Source organism: Pristis pectinata, chromosome 3 (assembly GCF_009764475.1).
Source record: "Pristis pectinata isolate sPriPec2 chromosome 3, sPriPec2.1.pri, whole genome shotgun sequence".
Taxonomy (NCBI): Eukaryota; Metazoa; Chordata; class Chondrichthyes; order Rhinopristiformes; family Pristidae; genus Pristis; species Pristis pectinata.
Window position 1 is genome coordinate 76,150,603 of NC_067407.1, and position 21,733 is coordinate 76,172,335.

Below are 21,733 nucleotides of genomic sequence, written 5' to 3' on the forward strand. Positions count from 1 at the left end.
TCGCCCTCACAGTGGATCAGTGTAAGACCACTGTTGCAAACTGCCCCACCTGCCAGCAGGTAAAACCACGAGGTTGGCCGACGGGGCCACCGGGCCACATTCGCCGCGGCACAAGAGCGGGTCACATGTGGCAGATAGATTACGTTGGACCGCTCCCACGCCATAATAAAAAGCAATACACCCTAACGATGGCAGACACAAACTTGGGTGTCCTGATGGCGGTGCCCTGTGAGAGGGCCAACCAGAACAGCACCATCAAAGGATTGCAGTACCTCTCCTCCATCTATGGAGTCCCATGGGAGGCACAATCCGATCAGGGCTCACATTTCGCGGGGGCCAAGGTACAAAACTGAGCGGCGGAGGCGGGGATCTCGTGGCTGTTCCATATCCCCTACCACCCCCAGGCATCGGGCCTGATAGAGAATGAACAGCCTGCTGAAGGAAACGATACGTACACTGATTCCTTCCCGCACACTGCAGGGGTGGTCGGGAATGCTGCAGCAGGCTGTCGATTAGCTCAACACACAGCCCACTGGCCAGGGGGGGTCTCCATTATTCCGCCACCTGGCTTACTCCCCACCACCTGACTTGCAAGACCCCGAACCCCCCAGGACCAAGGACTCTGGGGGGGGGGGGTCTGGGTCCGACAGCCACAGGGCCCCCCTCAGAGGGGAGAAGTCGTTGCGTGCGGTTCCGGGGACACTTGTTGGGTCGCAATACTGGGTCGAACTAACTTGTCTTGTCTCCATACCCAACACCTGACCTGCCGGGAATGAGTTTGCTTCCCCCACCGCTACGGGCTGATGGCACTGCTCCACCCCCTCCTCCTCCTGACTGCGATGATTGGCGAGACGTCTGCACAACCTTTCCTCGAAATTACCCATGAATCTGCCAGCACCTCGAATATATGGGACTGTTGAATACATCGAACGGTTGGATCTCCCTCTGAACCCCAGCACACGCCGCTGAAGCCAACGATTCCCTTGGATACTTATCGGAATGAACTGTTTTCATGGACTTTTTTTTTCCTCTTTGTTGCGCCTGTCGGGTTCGGTATATTGGTGTTCTAGGGAGGGGGGGCCGGATGGCAGTTCCCCATCACTTCCTCACCGTTGTACATTCCTTCCAAAGATTGAGTGGGGTGGGTGTTTCAGGAGCTGGTATTTCCCTTCATACAATTTGACCTCCACACGAGTCCTGACCCTCAGAGCATCCCACAGCCGCTGAGTGTTGCAACCTCCTGGTCTCTCTTTATCGACTGCCCCAGGAGTAGTGAGACAACGCTGCAGAGACCACGTGGTTTAGGAGCTTCTTAGTCAGATTCCAGAGAGTGTTAGAGCCAATGTTTGTTGGGTCAAGGTATTCAGGCATTGAAGTGTTTATCCCTTAATAAGCTGTACCTTGTTTATTGTGTATTTGTGTGTGTGTGTGTCACATCCTCATCCTCGTTGCGATTCCCCTTCACGTCTACGGTCTCCTGTGTGTGTGTGTGTGTGTGTGTGTGTGTGTGAGTGTGCACCTGTTCCCATTTATTCTGTCCCCGCGTTTGTCTTTGTTAATAAACCATTCTTAAATTACAAAGACTGTGTCCAGACCTCTATCTTTAAGATACCAAAAGAACCTTTTCACACAACAGCAGGTCACTCCATATGTTTCCACACCAGACTGAAGGAGGCCATTCAACCCACTGAATCTATGCCGGTTCACGGAGCAATCCCATCCCACCCAGTAACTGTCCCTGTTAACCTATTCTCCCAACATTCCCAGGTTCCACCACCCATCTGATAGAAGTTTATTAAGTTATGAGAGGCATAGATAGGGTAGACAGTCAGAGTCATTTTCCCAGAGTAGAAATGTCTAATACTAGAGGACATGCATTTAAGGTGAGAGGGGGCAAGTTTTTTTTTACACAGTGGTGGGTGCCTGGAATGGGCTGGGGCAGTGGTGGGAGCAGATATAATAGTGGTGTTGAGGAGGCTGTTAGACACACAAATATACATGGAATGGAGGGATATGGATTGTGTACAGGCAGAAGAGACTAAATTTAATTTGGCATTGTGTTCGGTGCAGACATCATGGGTTCCTGTGCTGTACTATCTCTACACAAGGGACAAGCTACAGTGGCCAATTAACTCAGCAACCTTTGGGTAAAGGCATGGAACAGCATCAAAACAACATGGTGGAGTCTCCATTCATTTTGTTCCAATGAAGGTTTATTATTGCAGACTACAGGTTCATTTATCAACAGCAAATACCTTACCAAATATTATCAGAAATCCTTTAATAAGAAAGGTCAAAGATCGAATAGATAGAATGGAAAACATCAAGTATCAAAATGTATTATAGATTGCTCAAACGTAATTACACTGCATGTGAACTTGAAGCACAACCATTTTTTAACATTGAGTTTAGGGTTGTAACAGTCGTTAAATTTTAAATTATTCCAAAAACTGATTCAGAGCAGTAAAATGTTGGCAGATATTTTCCAAAGTCATTAACAGCAAGAGGCACTGCATATGAAAGAAAACAAATGCTGGTCTAAAAGAGAGAAAGAATTTCATTTTTACTCAAAAACATTACAAAGTGACAGCTTGGAATATTGAAGAGTCAAAAATAGACTGAAGTGGCCTTGGGTATATATCTATCAAGGCACAATACATTACTTTCAACAGTGTTGTTCAGTACAGGATCACACTGGTACCCCTTCTATTCTCACAACATTTTTTCCCAGCTTATCAGCGAGGATGCTTAGGTCTATGTCATCCAAGGAATTGACCTCCAGGTCAAACCTGATACCTGCAAAGACACCATGTTTACAGTGATGAAGTGCACCTTTGTGCTCAGCCCATGAGCTCCCCCCATCATTGTCTCCCTGCCCCTCCCAAGATTACATAGATCAGTGATGAAGGAGCCAAAGCAGTTTCTGGATGGCTCAGTTTGGAACTCCTTGCATGCTTATATGCAAGAAACTAAATCACTAGAGCCCAGGTTTTATTGCAAATGTTGACTTCAAGCCATACTTCCATGACAAGTGGAACTAGCTTGGTGGACACCATGGTCGGCATGGACCAGTTGGGCTGAAGGGCCTGTTTACATTCTGTATTACTTTATGACTCTGTGACTGCAATGCAGCCAAAGCAGGCAGGGAGAGCCTTTCCAATTTAACTCTGCTCAGGGGCAGGTTCAGTTCAGGTTTCCATTGAACTACAAGATGTACAAGATGAACTAACCTCTCAGTTTGCTCTTGACTTCTTCTTTTGTTGATGAGAACTGCACCCTTTCCTTTATAGCTGCTTCAGATGGACACCTAGAAAATTCAAGAGATAGCTTTACTTTTAATGAGCTGGGAGTGGCTATAGATAGCTTTCTTGAACAGCATGTTAGTGAACCTACAAGGGAAAACGCTATCTTACATCTGGTCCTGTGCAATGAGACAGGTAAAATTAACGATCTTGTAGTTAGGGATCCTCCTGAAAAGAGCGATCATAGCATGATTGAATTTCTCATACAAATGGAGGGTTCAATAGTTCTATCTAAAACCAGCGTATTATGCCTAAACAATAGAGACTACAGCGGGATGAGGGAGGAGTTGGCTGGCGTAGACTGGAAACACAGGCTATGTGGTGGGACAGTTGAGGAACAGTGGAAGACTTTCAAAGAGATTTTTCACGGTGCTCAACAGAAGTATATTCCAGTTAAAAGCAAGGACAGTAAGGTTGGGAAGACCCAGCCTTGGATAACTAAGGAAATAAAAGAAGGCATCAAGCCAAAAGCTCGTGCATACAAAGTCGCGAAGAATAGTGGGAAACTGGAAGATTGAGAAAACTTTAGAAAGCAACAAAGAACCACCAAGCAATCAATAGGGAAAGGGAAGATAGATTATGAAAGTAAAATAGCACAAAATATAACAACAGATAGTAAAAGTTTTTATAATTATATAAAGCAGAAAAAGGTGGCTAAAGTAAACATAGGTGCCTTGGAAGATGAGGAGGGGGAATTAATATTGGGTAATGTGGAAATGGCCTAGGCCCATTTTGTGTCGGTCTTCACAGTGGAGGACACGTCTAACATGACAAAGACAGGTTGTGATCGGAGGTGAGGACCTCGATACAATCACTGTCACTAGAGTAGTGATGAGCAAACTAGTGGGCCTAAAGGTAGACAAGTCCCTTGGTCCTGATGGGATGCATCCCAGGGTACTGAAAGAAATGGCAAAAGTTATAGCAGAAGCATTTGTGATAATTTACCAAAATTCTCTGGACTCTGAGCAGTAGAAGGCAGAGAGTTGGGATAAATGAGTATTTCTCTGGTTGGCAATCAGTGGTGAGTGGGGTGCAGCAGGGGCTGGTGCTGGGCCCGTAACTGTTCACGATGTACATTTGGAAGAGGGGACCAGGTGTAGCATATCTAAGTTTACCGATGACACTAAATTGAGTGGAAAAGCAAATTGTGCAGAGGATGTGGAGTCTGCAGAGATATAGATAGGTTAAGTGAGTGGGCAAGGGTCTGGCAGATGGAGGACAATGTTGGTAAGTGCAAAGTCATCCACTTTGGAAGGAAAAATAGAAGATTATTATTTAAATAGTGAAAGATTGCAGCATGCTGTTGTGCAGAGGGACTTGGGAGTGCTTGTGCACGAATCGCAAAAGGTTGGTTTGCAGGTGCAACGGGTTATCCAGAAGGCAAATGGAAGGTTGGCCTTCATTGCTGGAGGGATTGAATTTAAGAGCAGGGAGGTTATGCTGCAACTGGACAGGGTACTGGTGAGGCAGCACCTGGAGTACTGCATGCAGTTCTGGTCTCCTTACTTGAGGAAGGATATACTGGCTTTGGAGGCAGTGCAGAGGAGGTTCACCAGGTTGATTTCCGAGATGGGGGTGTTAGCCTATAAAGAAGATTGAATCGCCTGGGACTATACTAGCTGGAATTCAGAAGAATGATGGGTGATCTTATAGAAACATACAAAACTATGAAAGAGATAAATAAAATAGAGACAGGAAAGTTGCTTCCACTGGTAGGTGAGACTAGAACCAGGGGACATAGCCTCAAGATTTGGGGGAGTAGATTTAGGAAGGAGATGAGAAACTGCTTTTCCCAGAGAGCAGTGAATCTGTGGAGTTCTCTGCCAGGGAAGCAGTAGAGGCTATCTCATTAAATATATTTAAGACACAGTTAGATTTTTGCACAGTAGGAGAATTAAGGGTTATGGAGTAAAGGCAGGTAGGTGGATCTGAGACCACGATCAGATCAGCCATGATCTTATTGAATGGTGGAGCAGGCTGGATGGGCCAGATGGCCTACTCCTGCTCCTACTTCTTATGCCCTTCTGTTCTTACGTACAATGGAGAGCATTCTGACTGGTTGCATCACAGCCTGGTATGGAGGCTCCAATGCAAAGGATCGCAAGAGGCTGCAGAGGGTTGTAGACTCAGCCAGCTCCATCACGGGCACAACCCTCCCCACCATCGAGGACATGTCCAAGAAGCGGTGGCTCAAGAAGGCAGCATCCATCACTAAGGACCCTCACCATCCGGGAAATGCCCTCTTCTCATCGCTACCATCAGGGAGGAGGTACAGGAGCCTGAAGACCCACACTCAATGATTCAGAAACAGCTTCTTCCCCTCCACTATCAGGTTTCTGAACGGTCCGTGAACCCATGAACACTACCTTGTTATTGCTTCTTTTTGCACTATTTACTTATATTTGTAATTTATAATAATTTTACGTCTTTGCACTGTACTGCTGCTGTAAAACAACAAATTTCACATCATTTAAGTCAGTGATAATAAATACGATTCTGATTCTGATTCTTGGGTAAGGATGGGAAAGAATATTATTCAATTGTCAAACTCCCTGTGCTTTGGCTTTAGCAGCCCATTGGTCTGCTGGTGGGTGTCCTTGAAGGGGCAGCCCCCGACCAATTGGCTTGGAGGTCACCATCCAGAGCTCCGCCTGTTCTCAGCCCATCCACAAACTATCGGACCCAGTTGCTTTGGCACAGTCTTTTGCTCTTCCCAGTTCAGGACTGTCACTCACCTCCATAACTGGATGGTCAGAGTCTTTTCTCCCCCGAGTAGGGGAGTCTAAAACCAGAGGGCACAGGTTTAAGGTGCGAGGGGAGGGAGAGATTTAAGGGGGACCTGCGGGGCAAGTTTTTCACTCAGAAGGTGGTAGATATGTGGAACGAGCTGCCAGAGGAAGTGGTAGAGGTGGGTACAATTGCAAAGTTTAAAAGACATTAGGCCAGGTACGTGGATAGGAAAGGTCTAGAGGGAAATGGGCCAAATGCAGGCAAATGGGCCTAGCTCAGGTAGGCATCTCCGTCAGCATTGGTGAGCTGGGTCAAAGGGCCTGTTTCCATGCTATATAACTCTCTGACTCTGTTTCCTGTGGGTTTTCTCAAGTGGCAGACCTCTGAGTATGCGATCCAGGTCAGACATTCTACTCATGCTCATCAGCATAATTCTAGATGGGCTCCATTGAGTAGTATTGACGCTCGGTTGGGGGGTGTCAGCCTCCTAGTGACAACAGGATTGGCCATTGGGAACCTGGAAAATTAAACACAAACGGCCAGAGGGGGCTCTTGTAAATAAGGGAGTTCCCTTCTTTGTGGTGGGTAGGCTACACAACTCCATCAGGTGTTAGTGATCAGTGGGCATCAGACCCAGAAAAGGGCATTAGTACTTATGGGAGGAGGTCACCGGGTATCTAACCTGAGGGAGGCCAATCTCACCGGAACAGGCACATGGTTGTCTCAAGAGAGTTGAATCCAGGACAACACTGGGTTCGAGAACCACTGGGTGTTTTAAGAACACACTGACGCTCTTTATGAAGGGGGCACAGAGCCGGCCTTGGGCTTCGATGGCCCACTGCCAGGACAGAAGGGCGACCAACCAACCAAGCCCAAAGAAAGACATCCGCTGAAAGCAGCAGATTGCCCAGTCGCTTGGAGAGCTAAAAAACCACAGATGCTGGAAATCCAAAATAAAAACAGAAAATGTCAGAAACGTTCTACCTGAAATATTTATCAGGTCAGGCAGCATCTGTGGAGGGGGAAACAAGAGCTAAGATTTCAAGTTGAATGGTATGTCACCCAGCTCATCATTGATCTGCTTCTCTCTCCACAGATGCTGCCTGACCTGATGAGTGTTTTAAGCATCTTCTATTTGGAAGAGCTATCAGGGCATAAGGTAGCATTTACCGGGAGGAGCACCGTAGTGTAGCGGTTAGTGTAGCGCTTTACAGCGCCAGTGACCTGGGTTAAATTCCGGCCACTGTCTGTAAGGAGTTTGCACATTCTCCCCGTGTCTGCATGAGTTTCCTCTGGGTGCTCTGGTTTCCTCCCATATTTCAAAGACGTACAGGTTAAGAAGTTGAGGGCATGCTACGTTGGCGCCGGAAGTGTGGTGACACTTGCGGGCTGCTCCCAGGACACTCTACACGAAGAAATGCATTTCACTGTGTGTTTCAATGTACATGTGACTAATAAAATATCTTATCTTATCTTGTGATAATGTATCAGTGTTGAGTATTTTACTGCCAATTCATTAATGCACCCAGGTGACTGAACCTGATAAACACTCTGTGAGACCAGACAACACCTGATCCCTGGGAGTGTGTGTGATGTCGAATGGTCAAGGGTCATGTCAAGGCGAGCAACACCTTCACGTGAACTGCTCAATGCTCGTCAACACTTCTAGGGTGATAAAGCAAAGCTGTTATTTTTAACACAGATTCTCAATGGATGTGACAGCACTATCATGTATTGGTTAACAACATGTGACAAGCACGTCAAACTTTAGCCAGTAAACCAGCCAACACATCAATGGGACTTGGGAGGAGACCGGAGCACCCGTGGAAAACCCACGTGGTCACAGGGAGAACGTGCAAACTCCACATAGACAGCGGCCGAGGTCAGGATTAAACCTGGGTCGCTGGAGCTATGACGCAGCAGCTCTACCAGCCACACCACCATTCCACCATCTCAACGTGCAGTGTGGCATTAATATCCCCTACCCACAGACGCTAACCTGCTGACTACTTCCTGCAATTCCTATTCCTCACATCGACAGATTCAATCATCTCCAAACACTCTGGTCTCCAGCTTTTTAGAGCCTCTCCATCACAGGCTACTTCAATACAGTAGTCACTTGGTGAATTGGGAATCATGATGTAGGGATGTGAATTTAATGGTCAACCTTTGGACAAAATTTCATTACTGACAAGGGTTAATTCATGGGCAGACATAGTATGTTTCTCAGCAAAATGACGAGTTGGCAGTCTGCTTTGGGAGAATGTGTTGACGTTGAGTGTTTCCTCTTTCTTGGCTCACAAGCAGAGGTAGATGTTTGCACCTTGAGAAGGTCTTTTCAATGGCACCCCAGTAGTTAGACAACACTGGCAGACATCAAATGCATCTGGGTAAAAAAGTGTGGAACCAGAACGACCACGGCGCTTAAGGAGAAATGGGAAGAGACTGTTTCCTGTTACGTGGTTTCCATTCTGTTTGTGGGGGAGAGTGTGGGGACAAAGGCAACTTCATCTGATGTTCAATGTTGAATTTCAATTCAATGTTAAATTTCAATTCAATGTTGAATTGAATTTAGGAGCCAAGAGGTATTGTTGCAGCCATGTAGGATCCTGGTCAGACCCCACTTGGAGTACTGTGCTCAGTTCTGGTCACTTCACTACAGGAAGGATGTGGAAGCCATAGAAAGGGTGCAGAGGAGTTTTACAAGGATGCTGCCTGGAATGCGGAGCATGCCTTATGAAAACAGGTTGAGGGAACACGGCTCCTTCTCCTTGGAGCGACGGAGGATGAGGGGGGACCTGACAGAGGTATATAAGATGATGAGAGGCATTGATCGGGTAGATAGTCAGAGGCTTTTCCCCAGGGCTGAATTGGTGGCCACAGGAGGACATAGGTTTAAGGTGCTGGGGAGTAGGTATAGAGGAGATGTTAGGGGTAAGTTTTTTACTCAGAGAGTAGTGAGTGCGTGAAATGGGCTGCCGGCAACGGTGATGGAAGCGGATACGATACGGTCTTTTAAGAGACTTTTGGATAGGTACATGGAGCTGAGAAAAATAGAGGGCTATGGGTAAGCCTGGTAATTTCTAAGGTCGGGACGTGTTCGGCACAATTTTGTGGGCCGAAGGGCCTGAATTGTGCTGTAGGTTTTCTATGTTGTGCAAAAGTTACAGGGGACTACAGCTGGACGGCAGAGGCAGGAGTCTGAGGCATATACTGAGCCTGGTCAGCTTTAAAACATGGAAAATAGCACACATAGGCCATTCAGCCCTTCAACTATTCAATGAATCATGGGGAGCATAAAAAGGGTGAATGCGCACAGTATTTTCCCCAGGGTTGGGGAATCAGGAACTAGAGGGCGTAAGTTTAAGGTGAGAGGGGAGAGATTTAATAGGAACCTGAGGGGCAACTTTTCACCCAGTGGGTGGTCCGTATATGGAATGAGCTGCCAGAGGAAGTGGTGGAAGCAGGTCCATTAACAACAATTAAAAGGTACTTGGACAGATACATGGATAGGAAAGGATATGGGCCAAATGCAGGCAAATGGGACTAGTTTAGATGGGCATCTTGGTTAGCACGGACCAGTTGGGCCGAAGGGCCTGTTTCCATGCTGTATGACTCTGACTCTAATACCATTGTGGCTGATTTCTCTGCCCCCAGTACCATGTTTCTGCTCCTTACCTATGACCACCATGCCTCGGATCCCACAGATGATTTGTGCAAGAGATTATCCTACAGCTTCTCCACTTGTTTAAGGTCAACAGGAAACAGAAACAAGAGAAGGCCATTTGTCCCCTCCTGTCTGCTCTCCCATTCGGTAAGACCATGGCTGACCTTTTACCTCAACATCACTTTCCTGTATCAACCCTTTATCTCCTTGATTCCTTTAATATTCAATATCTAAGCTGTCTTGAACTCCAAAACTTGCCACATCTAACGTAACAATGAAGAACCTACCACTGTATTAAGATCAGATCTTCCCTGGTAAGCGAATCATTTGTGTCATAAGAGATATCACAAATCAAAAAGCAGCAGTGTTTCGATTGTAGGTGGCTTAATAATTGCTTGTATCCATCTGTGCAGGTTTGCTGCTGTGTCTCACATTCATCATCCTCCACCAGATGTTTCCCATCCTCGCTGAGGCGCAGACGGAGAAATTTTCTCTTGGCTTGACCTGGCTTCGGAATCTTCATTAAGTTGAACTTCTCAATGACTACATCGTGAAGAGAGATTCCAGAACGCTGCCAAAACGAAATTCATGTGCTATTATTTATTGTTGTATTTAAAAGAAAATTGCACTTTTTATGTGTCCGAAGCTTGACTGAAGCGCACACACACACACCACATACAGACACCACACATACAGACACATACACACACCCCACATATGCACACACATCAGACACACACACATATGTGAACACACATGCACACTGACATACACACACAGATGTGCACACACAAGTGCACACACATACAGAAGTACACATGCACACACACAGACACACACACAATTTGGAAACGTCTATTTACTTGGTCCAATCCCAACAGGGTGGGGAGTCTACTTGCAGTAAGGAGGAAAATTGATTTCACCACCCTGTCTCAACACTAAGAATTTTAGAGTCATATAGAGACGCAGCAGGGAAACACACCCTCTGGCGCATTGAGTGTGCATCAATCATCAAGCACCTATTCTTACACAAATCTTACCCTAACTCATTTTATTCTCCCCACATTCCCACTAACTCTCACCAGATTTTTTCACTCACCTACACACTAGGGTCAATCTATGGCAGCCAATTAACCTACCAACTCACACATCTTTGGGATGTGGGAGGAAACTGGAGCACCTGTAGAAAGGCCACACAGTCACAGGGAGAACACACAAGCTCGACAAAGACAGCACCCGAGGTCAGGATTGAATCCAGGTCTCTGCAGCTGTGAGGCAACAGTGATACCAGCTGTACTACTGTGCCAAGCTATTTTCTCAGCTTCACATTCACTAGAACCTCATTTAAAAGGCAATATTGAGATGTCCCATTACATTCCCCAGAATGCATCCAAGAGGACCAATTGAACATGTGTAGTTAGCCACACTCTGGGCTAGGAAGCAGCAATAACCTTTGATTTCTGCAGCACAAAATAATTGGGCACAAGATACTGCACATGGAGTATCATGTGCAGTTCTGGTCGCCATTTCATAGGAAGGACATGATTAAACTAGAGAGGATAAAGAAAAGAGCCACAAGGATGTTGCCGGCTCTGGAGGGCTTGAGTAATAAAGTGAGACTAGATAGGTTGGGATTGTTTTCCCTGTAGCAAAGGAGGCCGAGGGGTGACCTTATTTAGGTTCTTGAGGGACACAGATAAAGTGGATGGTCACAGTCTTTTCCCTAGAGTAGGGGAGTCTAACACTAGAGGGCATAGTGTGAAAGGCTTGGATGGAGTGGAATTTGTGAAATGTGTCCAAGAGTTTCCTTGATCAATATATAGAGGGACCTACTAGAGAGGATGCAACATTGGACCTCCTCCTGGGGAATGAGGTTGGGCAAGTGTGTGCAAGCACATTGGGTCCATGACCATAATTCTATTTGTTTTAAAATAGTTCTGGTGAAGGATATGGCCTGTTCGCAGGTCAAGGTCCTGAACTGGGGCAGAGCAAATTTTGGAGCCATTAGGCGGGAAAAGGAGCATCTGCCTAGTGGGAGGCCTTTAAAAGTGTGATATCAAGAGTTCAGGGCCTGTGTGTTCCTGTTAGTGTGAAGGGCAAGGCTGGCAGGTTTAGAGATCCCTGGTTGACTAGAGAAGTTGAGGCTCTGCTTAAGAAAAAGAGGGAGGTATACACTCTGCATAAGTAATTGGGAACCAGTGAACCTTTTGATGACTACAAGTGTAGACGTGCACTTAATAGAAGTTAGGAGGGCAAAAAGAGGATGTGAGAAGGATCTGGCAGGCAAGGTGAAGCAAAATCCCAAGAGATCCTATAGGTATATTAGGAGTAAAAGGGTGACTAGGGAGAGAGTAGATCCCCTTAAGGATCAGCATGGCCGTCAGTGTGTGGAACCAAAGGAAATGGGTGAGATTTTTAATGAATATTTACTGTGGTGAAAACGATGGAAGCTAAAGAAATGGGGGAATTGAGTGGTGTTGTCTTGGACCACATATGAATCAGCAGGGAGGAAGTTCTGAAGGCCTTAAAGTACATTAAGGCGGATAAATTCCCAGGACCTGACCTGGTGCATCCTTGGACCTTGTGGGAAGCTAGAGAAGAAATTGCAGAGGCCCTCGTAGAGACGTTTGCTTCATCCCTGGCCATGGGTGAGGCTCCAGAGGACTGGGGAGTGGCTAATGTGGTGCCATTGTTTAAGGTGGATAGCAAAAACAAGCCAGGAAACTACAGGCCAGCGAGTCTGACATCAGTGGTGGATAAATTGCTGAAGGGGATTCTGAGGGACAGGATCTACCAACATTTGGAGAGACAGGGTCTGATTTGAGACAGTCAGCATGGCCTTGTACATGGGAAATCATGTCTGACAAATCTCTTGGGAGTTCTTCGAGGAGGTAACCAAGAGGGGAGGGCAGTGGATGTTGTCTACATGGACTTTAGCAAGGCCTTTGACAAGGTCCCTCCTGGCAAGCTAGTCTGAAAGGTTAGATTGCATGGGATCCAGGGGGAGATAGCGGATTGGATTCATAATTGGCTCAGTGGTAGGAAGCAGAGGGTGATAGTCAAGGGTTGTTTCTCAAACTGGAGGCCTGTGTCTATTAGTGTGCCACAGGGTCGGTGCTGGGACCTTTGTTGTTTGTAATTTATATATAAACAATTTGGATGTGAATGTACAAGGCACGGTTAGTAAGTTTGCGGATGATACTAAAATAGGTGGTATTGTAGATACTGTAGAAAAATTACAGGGGGATCTTGACCAGTTCGGTATGTGGACTGAGGATTGGCAAATGGCTTTCAATCCAGATAAATGTGAGGTATTGCATTCTGGGCGATCAAACCAGGGTAGAACTTATACAGTGAATGGTAGGGCCCTGGGGAGTGTTATGGAATATAGGGACCTAGGAGTGCCAGCACATAGTTTGCTGAAAGGTAGATAGGGTGGTGAAGGCAGCGTTTGGCACGCTGGCCTTTATCAGTCAGGGCAGTGAGTATAAGAGTTCGGAGTTATGTTACAGTTATACAAGACGTTAGTGATGTCACACAGAGTATTGTGTACAGTTTTTATAGGAAAGATGTTATTAAACTAGAAAGAGTGCAGAAAGGAGTTACCAGGATGTTGCCTGGACTTCGGGGGCTTGAGTTACAGGGAGAGGTTGTGTAGACCAGGACCTTATCCCCTGGAATGTAAGAGATGGAGGGGTGACCTGATAGAGGTATATTAGATCATGAGGGGCATAGACAGAGTGAAAACGCATAGTGCTAAAAACAAGAGGGCATAGGCTTAAGATCAGAGGCGAGAGATTTAAAAGGGACATCAGAGGCAATTTCTTCACACAAAGCGTGGTGCGCATTTGGAATGAGCTGCCAGAAATGGTGATTGAGGTGGGCACATTAACAACATTGAAAAGCCATCTGGATAAGTACATGGATCAGAGAGGTTTTAAGGGCTATGGGCCAAACGTGGGCAGATGGGACTAGCTTGCTGGGCATGGACGAGTTGGGCCAAAGGGCCTGTTTCCATGTTGTAAGACTCCATAGCATAGCTTCAAGGTGAGAGGGGAAAGATCTAGAGGGGATCTGAGGGGCAAGCTTTTCCCACAGAGGCTGGTGGGTATATGGAACGAACTGCCAGAGGAAGTCCACCTGCACCGCACTTTCTCTGTAACTGTAACACTATATATTCTGCATACGGTTTTGATTTTCTTTTGTACTACTTCAACATACTTTTGTACAGAATGATCTGACTGGATGGCATGCAAACAAAAGCTTTTCGCTACATCTTGATATATGTGACAATAATAAACCGGTTACCAAATACTTGAATTGCTAGAGCACAGAAGGCTACAGACCTAATGCGGATGGACAGGATTAGTGTAGTTAAGTACAACAGGAGGCATGGACGTGCTGGACTGAAGGGCCTGTTTCTGTGCTGTACGACTCTATGACTCCAGGATGTAACCAGCGGGACAGTGAAAGGACATGGATGTGATGCATCTGGAGCTTCAAAAGGCACAAGGTAATGGCTCATGCAATTGAGGTTAACAGTGGCACAGCTGGAATAGCCACTGCCTCACAGCACCAGAGACTCAGGTTCAATCCCAACCTTGGGTGCTGTCTGTGTGGGGTTTGCACGTTCTCCCCGTGACCGCATGGGTTTCCCTGGGTCCTCGGGTTTCCTCTCACATCCCAAAGACTTGGTGGCCACTGTCAATTGCCCCTAGCTGCAGGTGAATGCACTGTTTTAAGTTGCCGCACACTGTCCTACCGACCAAGCACTCTGCTTCCGTGCTGTATGACTCTGTGGGCCCTTGACCCTCTCTGTGTCAAGGGCCCTCAGGGTCATACAGCACGGAAACAGGCCCTTCAGCCCAACTGGTCAATGCTGACCAAGATGTCCATCCAACCTAGCCCATTTTTGGGCCATATCCCTCTAAACCTTTCCTATCCATGTACCTGTCCAACTTTCTTTTAAAAGTTGCGATTGTACCTGCCTCAACCACTTCCTCTGGCAGCTCATTTCATAAACAGACCACCCACTGTGTAAAAAAAACTTGCCCCCTCAGGTTCCTATTGAATATTTCCCCTCTCACCTTAAACCTATGCCGTCTAATTTTAGACTCCCCTGCCCTGGGAAAAAGACTGTGACAATCCCACCTTATCTGTGCTCCTCGATAAGGTCACCTCTCAGCCTCCTCTGCTCCAGGGAAAACAGACACAGCCTATCCAGTCTCACCTTATAACTGAATCCCTCCAGTCCCAGCAGTATCCTTGTGAATCTTTTTTGCAACCTCTTCAGCTTAATCACATCCTTCCTATAGTGTGGTGACCAGAACTGCACCCAATACTCTATGTGCAGCACTCTTGATTTCCCCAACCCCAGGAAAAAGAGAGTGTGTTCACCTTAACTATGCCCCTCATGATCTTATACACTCAGTGTTGGTGCTGCTACTGCGGCTGATGAGATGACAAAGGATGGTATGCCAGAAATGCTGATCTGGTATTTTTGTGAACTGCACGTACACGCACAAAATGTGCAGTGCCACACATACTACTTTACTGTTCAAAAATGTGCTAAAGTTGGACAAAAGCCAGGTATTTACAAAAATACTAAAGAAATTGTGTTTGTCGCAAATCAGGAGGATTAAAAGTTTGTGCAAGCTTTTAATGTTCAGATTACAAAAAAGGTTTGACTCATTAAAGGGGACTGTGTGGGAGGCTTTATGGAATTTATTGCAGCAATCCAAAGTTTGTTTCAAAATATCAATCTGTTTCCACGTGCCCTGGAAACAGAGGGACTAACACTGTTCTCTACCCTTGGTGCCACGCCAGCTGTAGGGAATGCATTTGGAGGAGAAAGTTGTGATCTGTGGATGGACCACTGAAATCTGCAATGCAAATCAGAAACTGCAAATGCTGGAGAGCTGAAGTTAAAAACAGAAAACGCTGGGAAAACTCAGCAGGTCAGACATGTTCCACAAGGAGAAATGGTCAACATTTCAGGTCTGAGCCTTCATCCGAAGGTGCAGGCCCTTTTTTGCTAAGCTTCATCACTCCCTTCCAAATTACTGGAAGACAAGGGAGAAAGTGTTGATTGATTGGATGCTCTTGGGGGAAATCTGTAGGTTTGGTAGGGGTAGGCTGTAGGGGCACCAACTGAAACCAGCTGGAGAGAAACCAGGAGAGGTTGGAAGTGCTCAGCAGGCCAGGCAGCAACTATGGAGAGAGAAAAACAGATAGCATTTGGGGCTGATACTTTTTCATCAGTACTGGGAAAAGGTAGAAGTGAAGCCAGTGTAGAAGTTGCAGGGAAGCACAGGAGGCCCAGGGAGAAGGTTGGAAAGCTGATGGACCCGAATGAATTGAGTGACCATGGTGCTGGCTGAGAGGGGGTGAGGACAGTGTGGCGGGGAGATAAATCTGAGGAGATGGATGAAATCCAAAGTACCAGTGGAACAGAGAGGAGAGTAAGTGTGCTGGAAATGTGAGGCACAAAGAAGGCAGCTATCACGAATGCTTGAATTCATTGCTGAGGTCATTAAAAGATGAAATAATGTTCTTTGAGCTTACGTTGGGCTGCTTGGCAACAGTGAAGGAGGCGGAAGACAGAGAGGTCAGAGTGGGACTGGGATGGGGAATTAAAGTGACAGGTGACTAGAAACTCAGGGTCACCCTTGCAAACTGAATGGAGGTGCTCTGCAATGTGGTCACCCAATCTGTGTGTGGTCTCCCTAACGTGGAGGGAGCCACATTGTGAGCATCGGATGTAATGCACTGAACTGGAAGAAGTGCGTGCGAACGGCTGCTTCACCTTGGAGGGAGTGTTTGGGTCCCTGGATGGTGGGAAGGGAAGAGGTGAAAGGGCAGGTGTTGCATCTCCTGTGGCTGCATGGGAAGGGGTGGTGAGGAAAGCGGTTGGTGCAGAGGGAAGAGGGGACCAGGGAGCGGCAGGGATATGCTGAGAGAAGAGGAGCACTCTGGTCCCACACTCTGGCTCCAGACCCACACTCCAGTTCTGGTCTTACACTCTGGTCCCACACTCCAGATTATCTTTCCCCAAATTCTTCATTCTGCCCTCGATTGCCTTGTACAAAAGATTTGTTTGAATTAAGCCAGGAAGGCCAATTCCCAGTGTATCCTGTTTGTCATCAGAGGGACTGCATTTGTTGTCCAGTGCTAGCAAGTAATGAAATATCAGTTGTCGGTCTGCTGGTAGTAAGTCGGGGAGAGGAAGATGCAAAGATTTAACTTTTGAAGAAGGTGTTGTTGCTCATACCTCCTGGATGTTGCATGTTGACTGGGCTGTGTGACCAGACTATGCAGATGTCACTTCGCAAACACTACCGTACTTTACAGTGGGTGGTACCATGCTCCTCAGCAAAGGTGCTCTTACTGCAGACTGGTAATACCCCTAACCCATTGTCCTTGTCTAGTCAGATAAGTGGACTTCTCTGGTGCTGCATTGCTGAACTTGTGGCTGACTAGTTTACTGCCACATGTGTAGTAGGCAACTCTCTGCAATACTTTACCAACAAGAGTACATTTAATTGCTCCACTCCAAAGAAAACTGAGAAATTGTGTAACAGAATAGGCAACAGTGGAACTGAACAAAGCCATTTTCAATGGAGAAGGGAAAAAATATTTTTAGATATTATTATGCAGCTTGAGTTGTAACAGTGGAGCACAAGAAACAGGAGTGGGCCAATCAGACCCTACAGATAAAGCAGACCGGATCTTAGCCTCAACTTTTCTGCCCACTTTCTGTACCCCTCGATGCTCCTGTGGTTCAATTATTTATCTGCCTCTGCCTGAATCCACAGCATTCACTGCCCTGTGAAGGAGAGGATTCCAAAGATATTCAAACATCAGAAAGAAGAAATTGCTCCTCACCTCAGTCTTAGACTGAGACTACAGCCCTTAGTGTTTGATATCCAACCCTCCGACTCGGGGAATTGTCCTCTATGATCTACCCTATGAAGCCCTCCCAGAATCTTGAATGTTTCATGGAAGCATAGAGTCGGGTTCCTCAGCCCACCATGTCTACACTGACTTCTTTGCCCATCTACACTAATCCCATCTGCCTGCATTAGGTCTGCATCCTTTCATGCCTTGTCTATTTAAGTGTCTGTCTAAATGCCTCTTAAACCCAGTGATTGTATCTGATTCCAACACCTCCTCTGGCAACACGTTCTAGATATCAACGACTCTCTGTGTAAAAAACTTTACCCTCGGTTCCCCATTAAAACTCCTTCCTCTCACCTTAAACTTATGCCCTCTTGTTTTGGATACCCTGATCGCAGGGAAAGGATTCTGACTATCTACCCTATATGCCTCTTATACACTTGTATCAGAGCACCCCTAAGCCTCTAATGCTCCAGGGAAAATAAACCCAACCTATCCAATCTCTCCCCATTTCATTAAGATCACCTTTCTTTTAAGCACCAGGGAGACATGGCCCATTTCTGTTCAATTGTTCCATTTAAGGTAACCCCCCTCGCACCAGAAGTCAACCTAGTGTGCCTTGTATCTTTTCTTAAATAAGGAGGCCTGAACTCCACACAGTATCCCATGTGTAGCCTCACCATTGTCCTGTACAGCTGTTGCAAGACCAATTCTTGTACTCCTGCCTCCTGATAATAAAGGCCGATGTCCCATCAGCCTGTCTCACACAGCATACAGGCAGAAACATAATCAGCATTGCAAATACACAGAATCTCAGAGAAACAAAGGACGGCAGATGCTGAAATCTAGATAATAAAACACTATGATACTGGAGGAAGTTGCTGCATAGAGCCTCCCACCACTCAAATAATACTCTGCTACCTCACATTTGCACAATTCATTAACTGCTGACACTGCCCTCCTCAGATCTTCACTTCCCGCTCATCTTTATTTCAGCACCAAATATGGGTTCAAGGCAAGGGGCAGCACAGTGGCGCAGCTGGTAGAGCTGCTGCCTCATCGCTCCAGGGACCCGGGTTCAATCCCGACCTCGGGCACTGTCTGCACGTTCTGCCTGTGACCACATGGGTGCCCCGGTTTCCTCCCACATCCCAAAGAAATGTGGGTTGGTGGGTTAATTGGCTGAAGTTTGTGGTAGAATCTGGGGGGAGCTGATGGGAACGTGGATAGAATAAACAACAGGACTTATGTTGGATTGGTGGGCGGTTGATGGTCGGTGTGAGCTCAGCGAGTTGAAGGGTTTCCGTGCTGTGTCCCTAGTGTGACTCCACACTAGGCCCCTTTCATCTAAATTATTAACATAGAGATAAAGCCTTGTCTGGTTCCACTAGTCATAACTTGGCAACCTCCAAGTTTCCTGTCAACAAATCTAATAAACAAAGTGATCGAGGCCCAGAGACACAGAAACAGGCCCTTCTGCTCCGAGTCTGCACCGACCATCAAGTACCCACCAATCCTACATTAATCCAATTTTTTATTCTCACCACATTCCCATCAACTCCCCCCAGATTTTACTGTTCACCTACACACTCAAGACAATTTACAGTGACCAATTAGTCCATCAACCCGCACGTCTCTGGGATGGGGTGAGGAAACTGGAGCACCCTGGAGTCACAGGGAGAACATACAAACTCCACACAGACAGCACCCGAGATTAGTATTGAAACCCCACTGCAGGAGCTGTGAGGCAGCGGCTCTGCTAACTGTGCCGCCTCGCTAAGGCCATTCAGTCACTGCAAACAAAGTATCAGGACTCGACGGTCTATAAGCGTAGCACTGAAGATCCTATTCAAACACTAAACTGAAAAATCAAACAACTGCAGATGCTGGAAAGCTGAAATAAAACCCAGTGATGCTGGAAACACTCAGCAGGTCGGGCAGCATCTGTGGAAGGTGGAACAGAGTTAACGTTTCAGATCAGACTCTTCATCAGGACTGGTGAATCTTCAGACAAAGGGTCTGACCTAAAACATTAATTCTGTTTCTTGCTCACTACAGATGCTGTCTGACCAGCTTAGTGTTTCTAGCATTTTCTGTTTTTATTTCAGATTTCCACCATTGCTCATTATAAAAATTGGCACTGGTTGTATCTTCCTACCACACCCAAACCACGTATAATGCCAGCATTCCTCTGCATGAGAAGCTGTGTTCACCAGGCGTTGAAGGCAACTTGTGCTTCCCTTTGCAGACTAAAAAATAACTACTGCACTGCCTTAAGGGGTTAACTGCTGCCATTATTTACCTCCACGGCACATACAACTGGAGCCACAGAGAGGGAAGCAGGCCCTTCGGCCCACCGAGCCTATGCTGACCATCAAGTGACCATTCTCACGAATCCTAGTTTTGCCCCTACATTCAACTTCCCCCCCCCCCCCAGGAGGGGCAATTTACAGCAGCCAATTAACCTACCGACCTGCCTCTTTCGATGTGGGAGGGAAACCGTGCAAATTCCACACAAACGGCTGCATGAGCTGCACCCACGGAGCAGGATCCCAGCAGCGGGAGGGGAGGGGAAAGCGAATGGGGTGGTGGGGGTTCTGCCGACCTGAACAAACCTCGCGGGCCCACGGGTGCGCTATTCCCAGCCTCGCAGCCCCGCCTTCGCAACCCGAAGCGGCTCACCCACACCTGGTCGGACAGGTCAGACAACTCTTCGTAGCTCGCACACCACGGGAGTGAATGGACCCCCCTCCCCTCCCCTCCCCTCCCCCAACACACACACACACACACACACACACACACGTAATGATCCAAACAAACTGCGCTCAGTGAGGCCTTCGTGCGCGGGGGGCGGGGGGAGAGAAAGAGAAGAGGTGAGGGGGGGAGAGAAAGAAGAGGTGAGGGGGGGAGAGAAAGAGAAGAGGTGAGGGGGAGAGAAAGAGAAGAGGCGAGGGGGGAGAGAAAGAGAAGAGGCGAGGGGGGAGAGAAAGAGAAGAGGCGAGGGGGGAGAGAAAGAGAAGAGGCGAGGGGGGAGAGAAAGAGAAGAGGCGAGGGGGGAGAGAAAGAGAAGAGGCGAGGGGGGAGAGAAAGAGAAGAGGCGAGGGGGGAGAGAAAGAGAAGAGGCGAGGGGGGAGAGAAAGAGAAGAGGCGAGGGGGGAGAGAAAGAGAAGAGGCGAGGGGGGAGAGAAAGAGAAGAGGCGAGGGGGGAGAGAAAGAGAAGAGGCGAGGGGGGAGAGAAAGAGAAGAGGCGAGGGGGGAGAGAAAGAGAAGAGGCGAGGGGGGAGAGAAAGAGGTGAGGTGAGGGGGGGAGAAGAAGGGGGATGGCACAAACACTCAGGTAACGCAGCGAGGGGGATGGGAGAGAGTGGGGGAGATCCGGGGGAGTCAACAATCCAGATTCCCGGTGGAAAGTGTCATATCTACCCCAGCGCGCACACACACACACACACACGGGGGCTACACTTGCCCGAGTCCCGGAGCTTGGAGTCACCGCTGCGGGATCCGGGATCCCGAGTCCGCGGCTAAAGGGATCTGGGGATCCGGGGTTTTGGGAGTCGGCGCTGCGGGAGACGGGGGTCCGGCCGGAGCTGCGAAGTCGGAGTTGCGGAAACCGAGATCCGAAGTTACGAAAGCCGGGAGTCCGGAGTCACGGAAGCCGGGGACCCAGAGTTACGTGAGCCCGGGATCGGGGATCCGACGCAACTCCGCGGGACGGTGCGGGACCCGGAGAAGAGCAGCGGACGACCCCAGGAGGCGGCCTTACCATGGCTGGGCTTCGCTGTGCGCTCGCTCCTCTCTCTCTCTCTCTCTCTCTGCCTCCCTCTCGCACGTTGGCTCGAACCTGCACTGTCGACTGCTGCCTCTGCCCGCCCTGCCCGCCTCCAGCGCCACTCCTTCCCAATCGTTTCCCTTCACGCCCCTTTCCAGTGTCACCTCTAGACGTTAAGCTTTGTTAAAACTGCCTGCATTTCACCTCCAGAGACTCCCGCACCCCTTCTGCCCACTACTTAGGAATCTACAACCCCTCTAACCTACTCCATCCTTTTAAAGTGATGTGGGGGGGGGGGGGGGGGAGCTTAAAGGAGATGCGTGGGGCAATTTTTATTCCCCAGAGTGGTGGGTGCCTGGAACAGGCTGC

General features: G+C 47.7%; 1 protein-coding gene across 1 annotated transcript; it reads right to left on the bottom strand.

Annotated features, from left to right (window-relative positions):
- Window positions 1-2,191: 2,191 nt before the first annotated feature.
- On the bottom strand, window positions 2,192-21,525 carry LOC127568583 (cofilin-2-like). Its single transcript, XM_052012506.1, has 4 exons — window positions 21,359-21,525; window positions 9,987-10,270; window positions 3,231-3,307; window positions 2,192-2,796 (listed from the first exon to the last, which is right to left on the bottom strand). Exons 1-4 carry the CDS (start codon window positions 21,359-21,361, stop codon window positions 2,690-2,692), a joined length of 471 nt encoding a protein of 156 aa, XP_051868466.1. The 5' UTR covers window positions 21,362-21,525; the 3' UTR covers window positions 2,192-2,689.
- Window positions 21,526-21,733: the final 208 nt, after the last annotated feature.

Excerpts from the sequence above, each read along its gene's own strand:
- LOC127568583 (XM_052012506.1), bottom strand. Across the intron at positions 3,308-9,986 it reads GATCTGATCTTAATACAGTG|GTGTCCATCTGAAGCAGCTA; the intron begins GTAGGTTCTTCA and ends TGAATTTTCTAG. Across the intron at positions 2,797-3,230 it reads AGTCAAGAGCAAACTGAGAG|GTATCAGGTTTGACCTGGAG; the intron begins GTTAGTTCATCT and ends GTGTCTTTGCAG.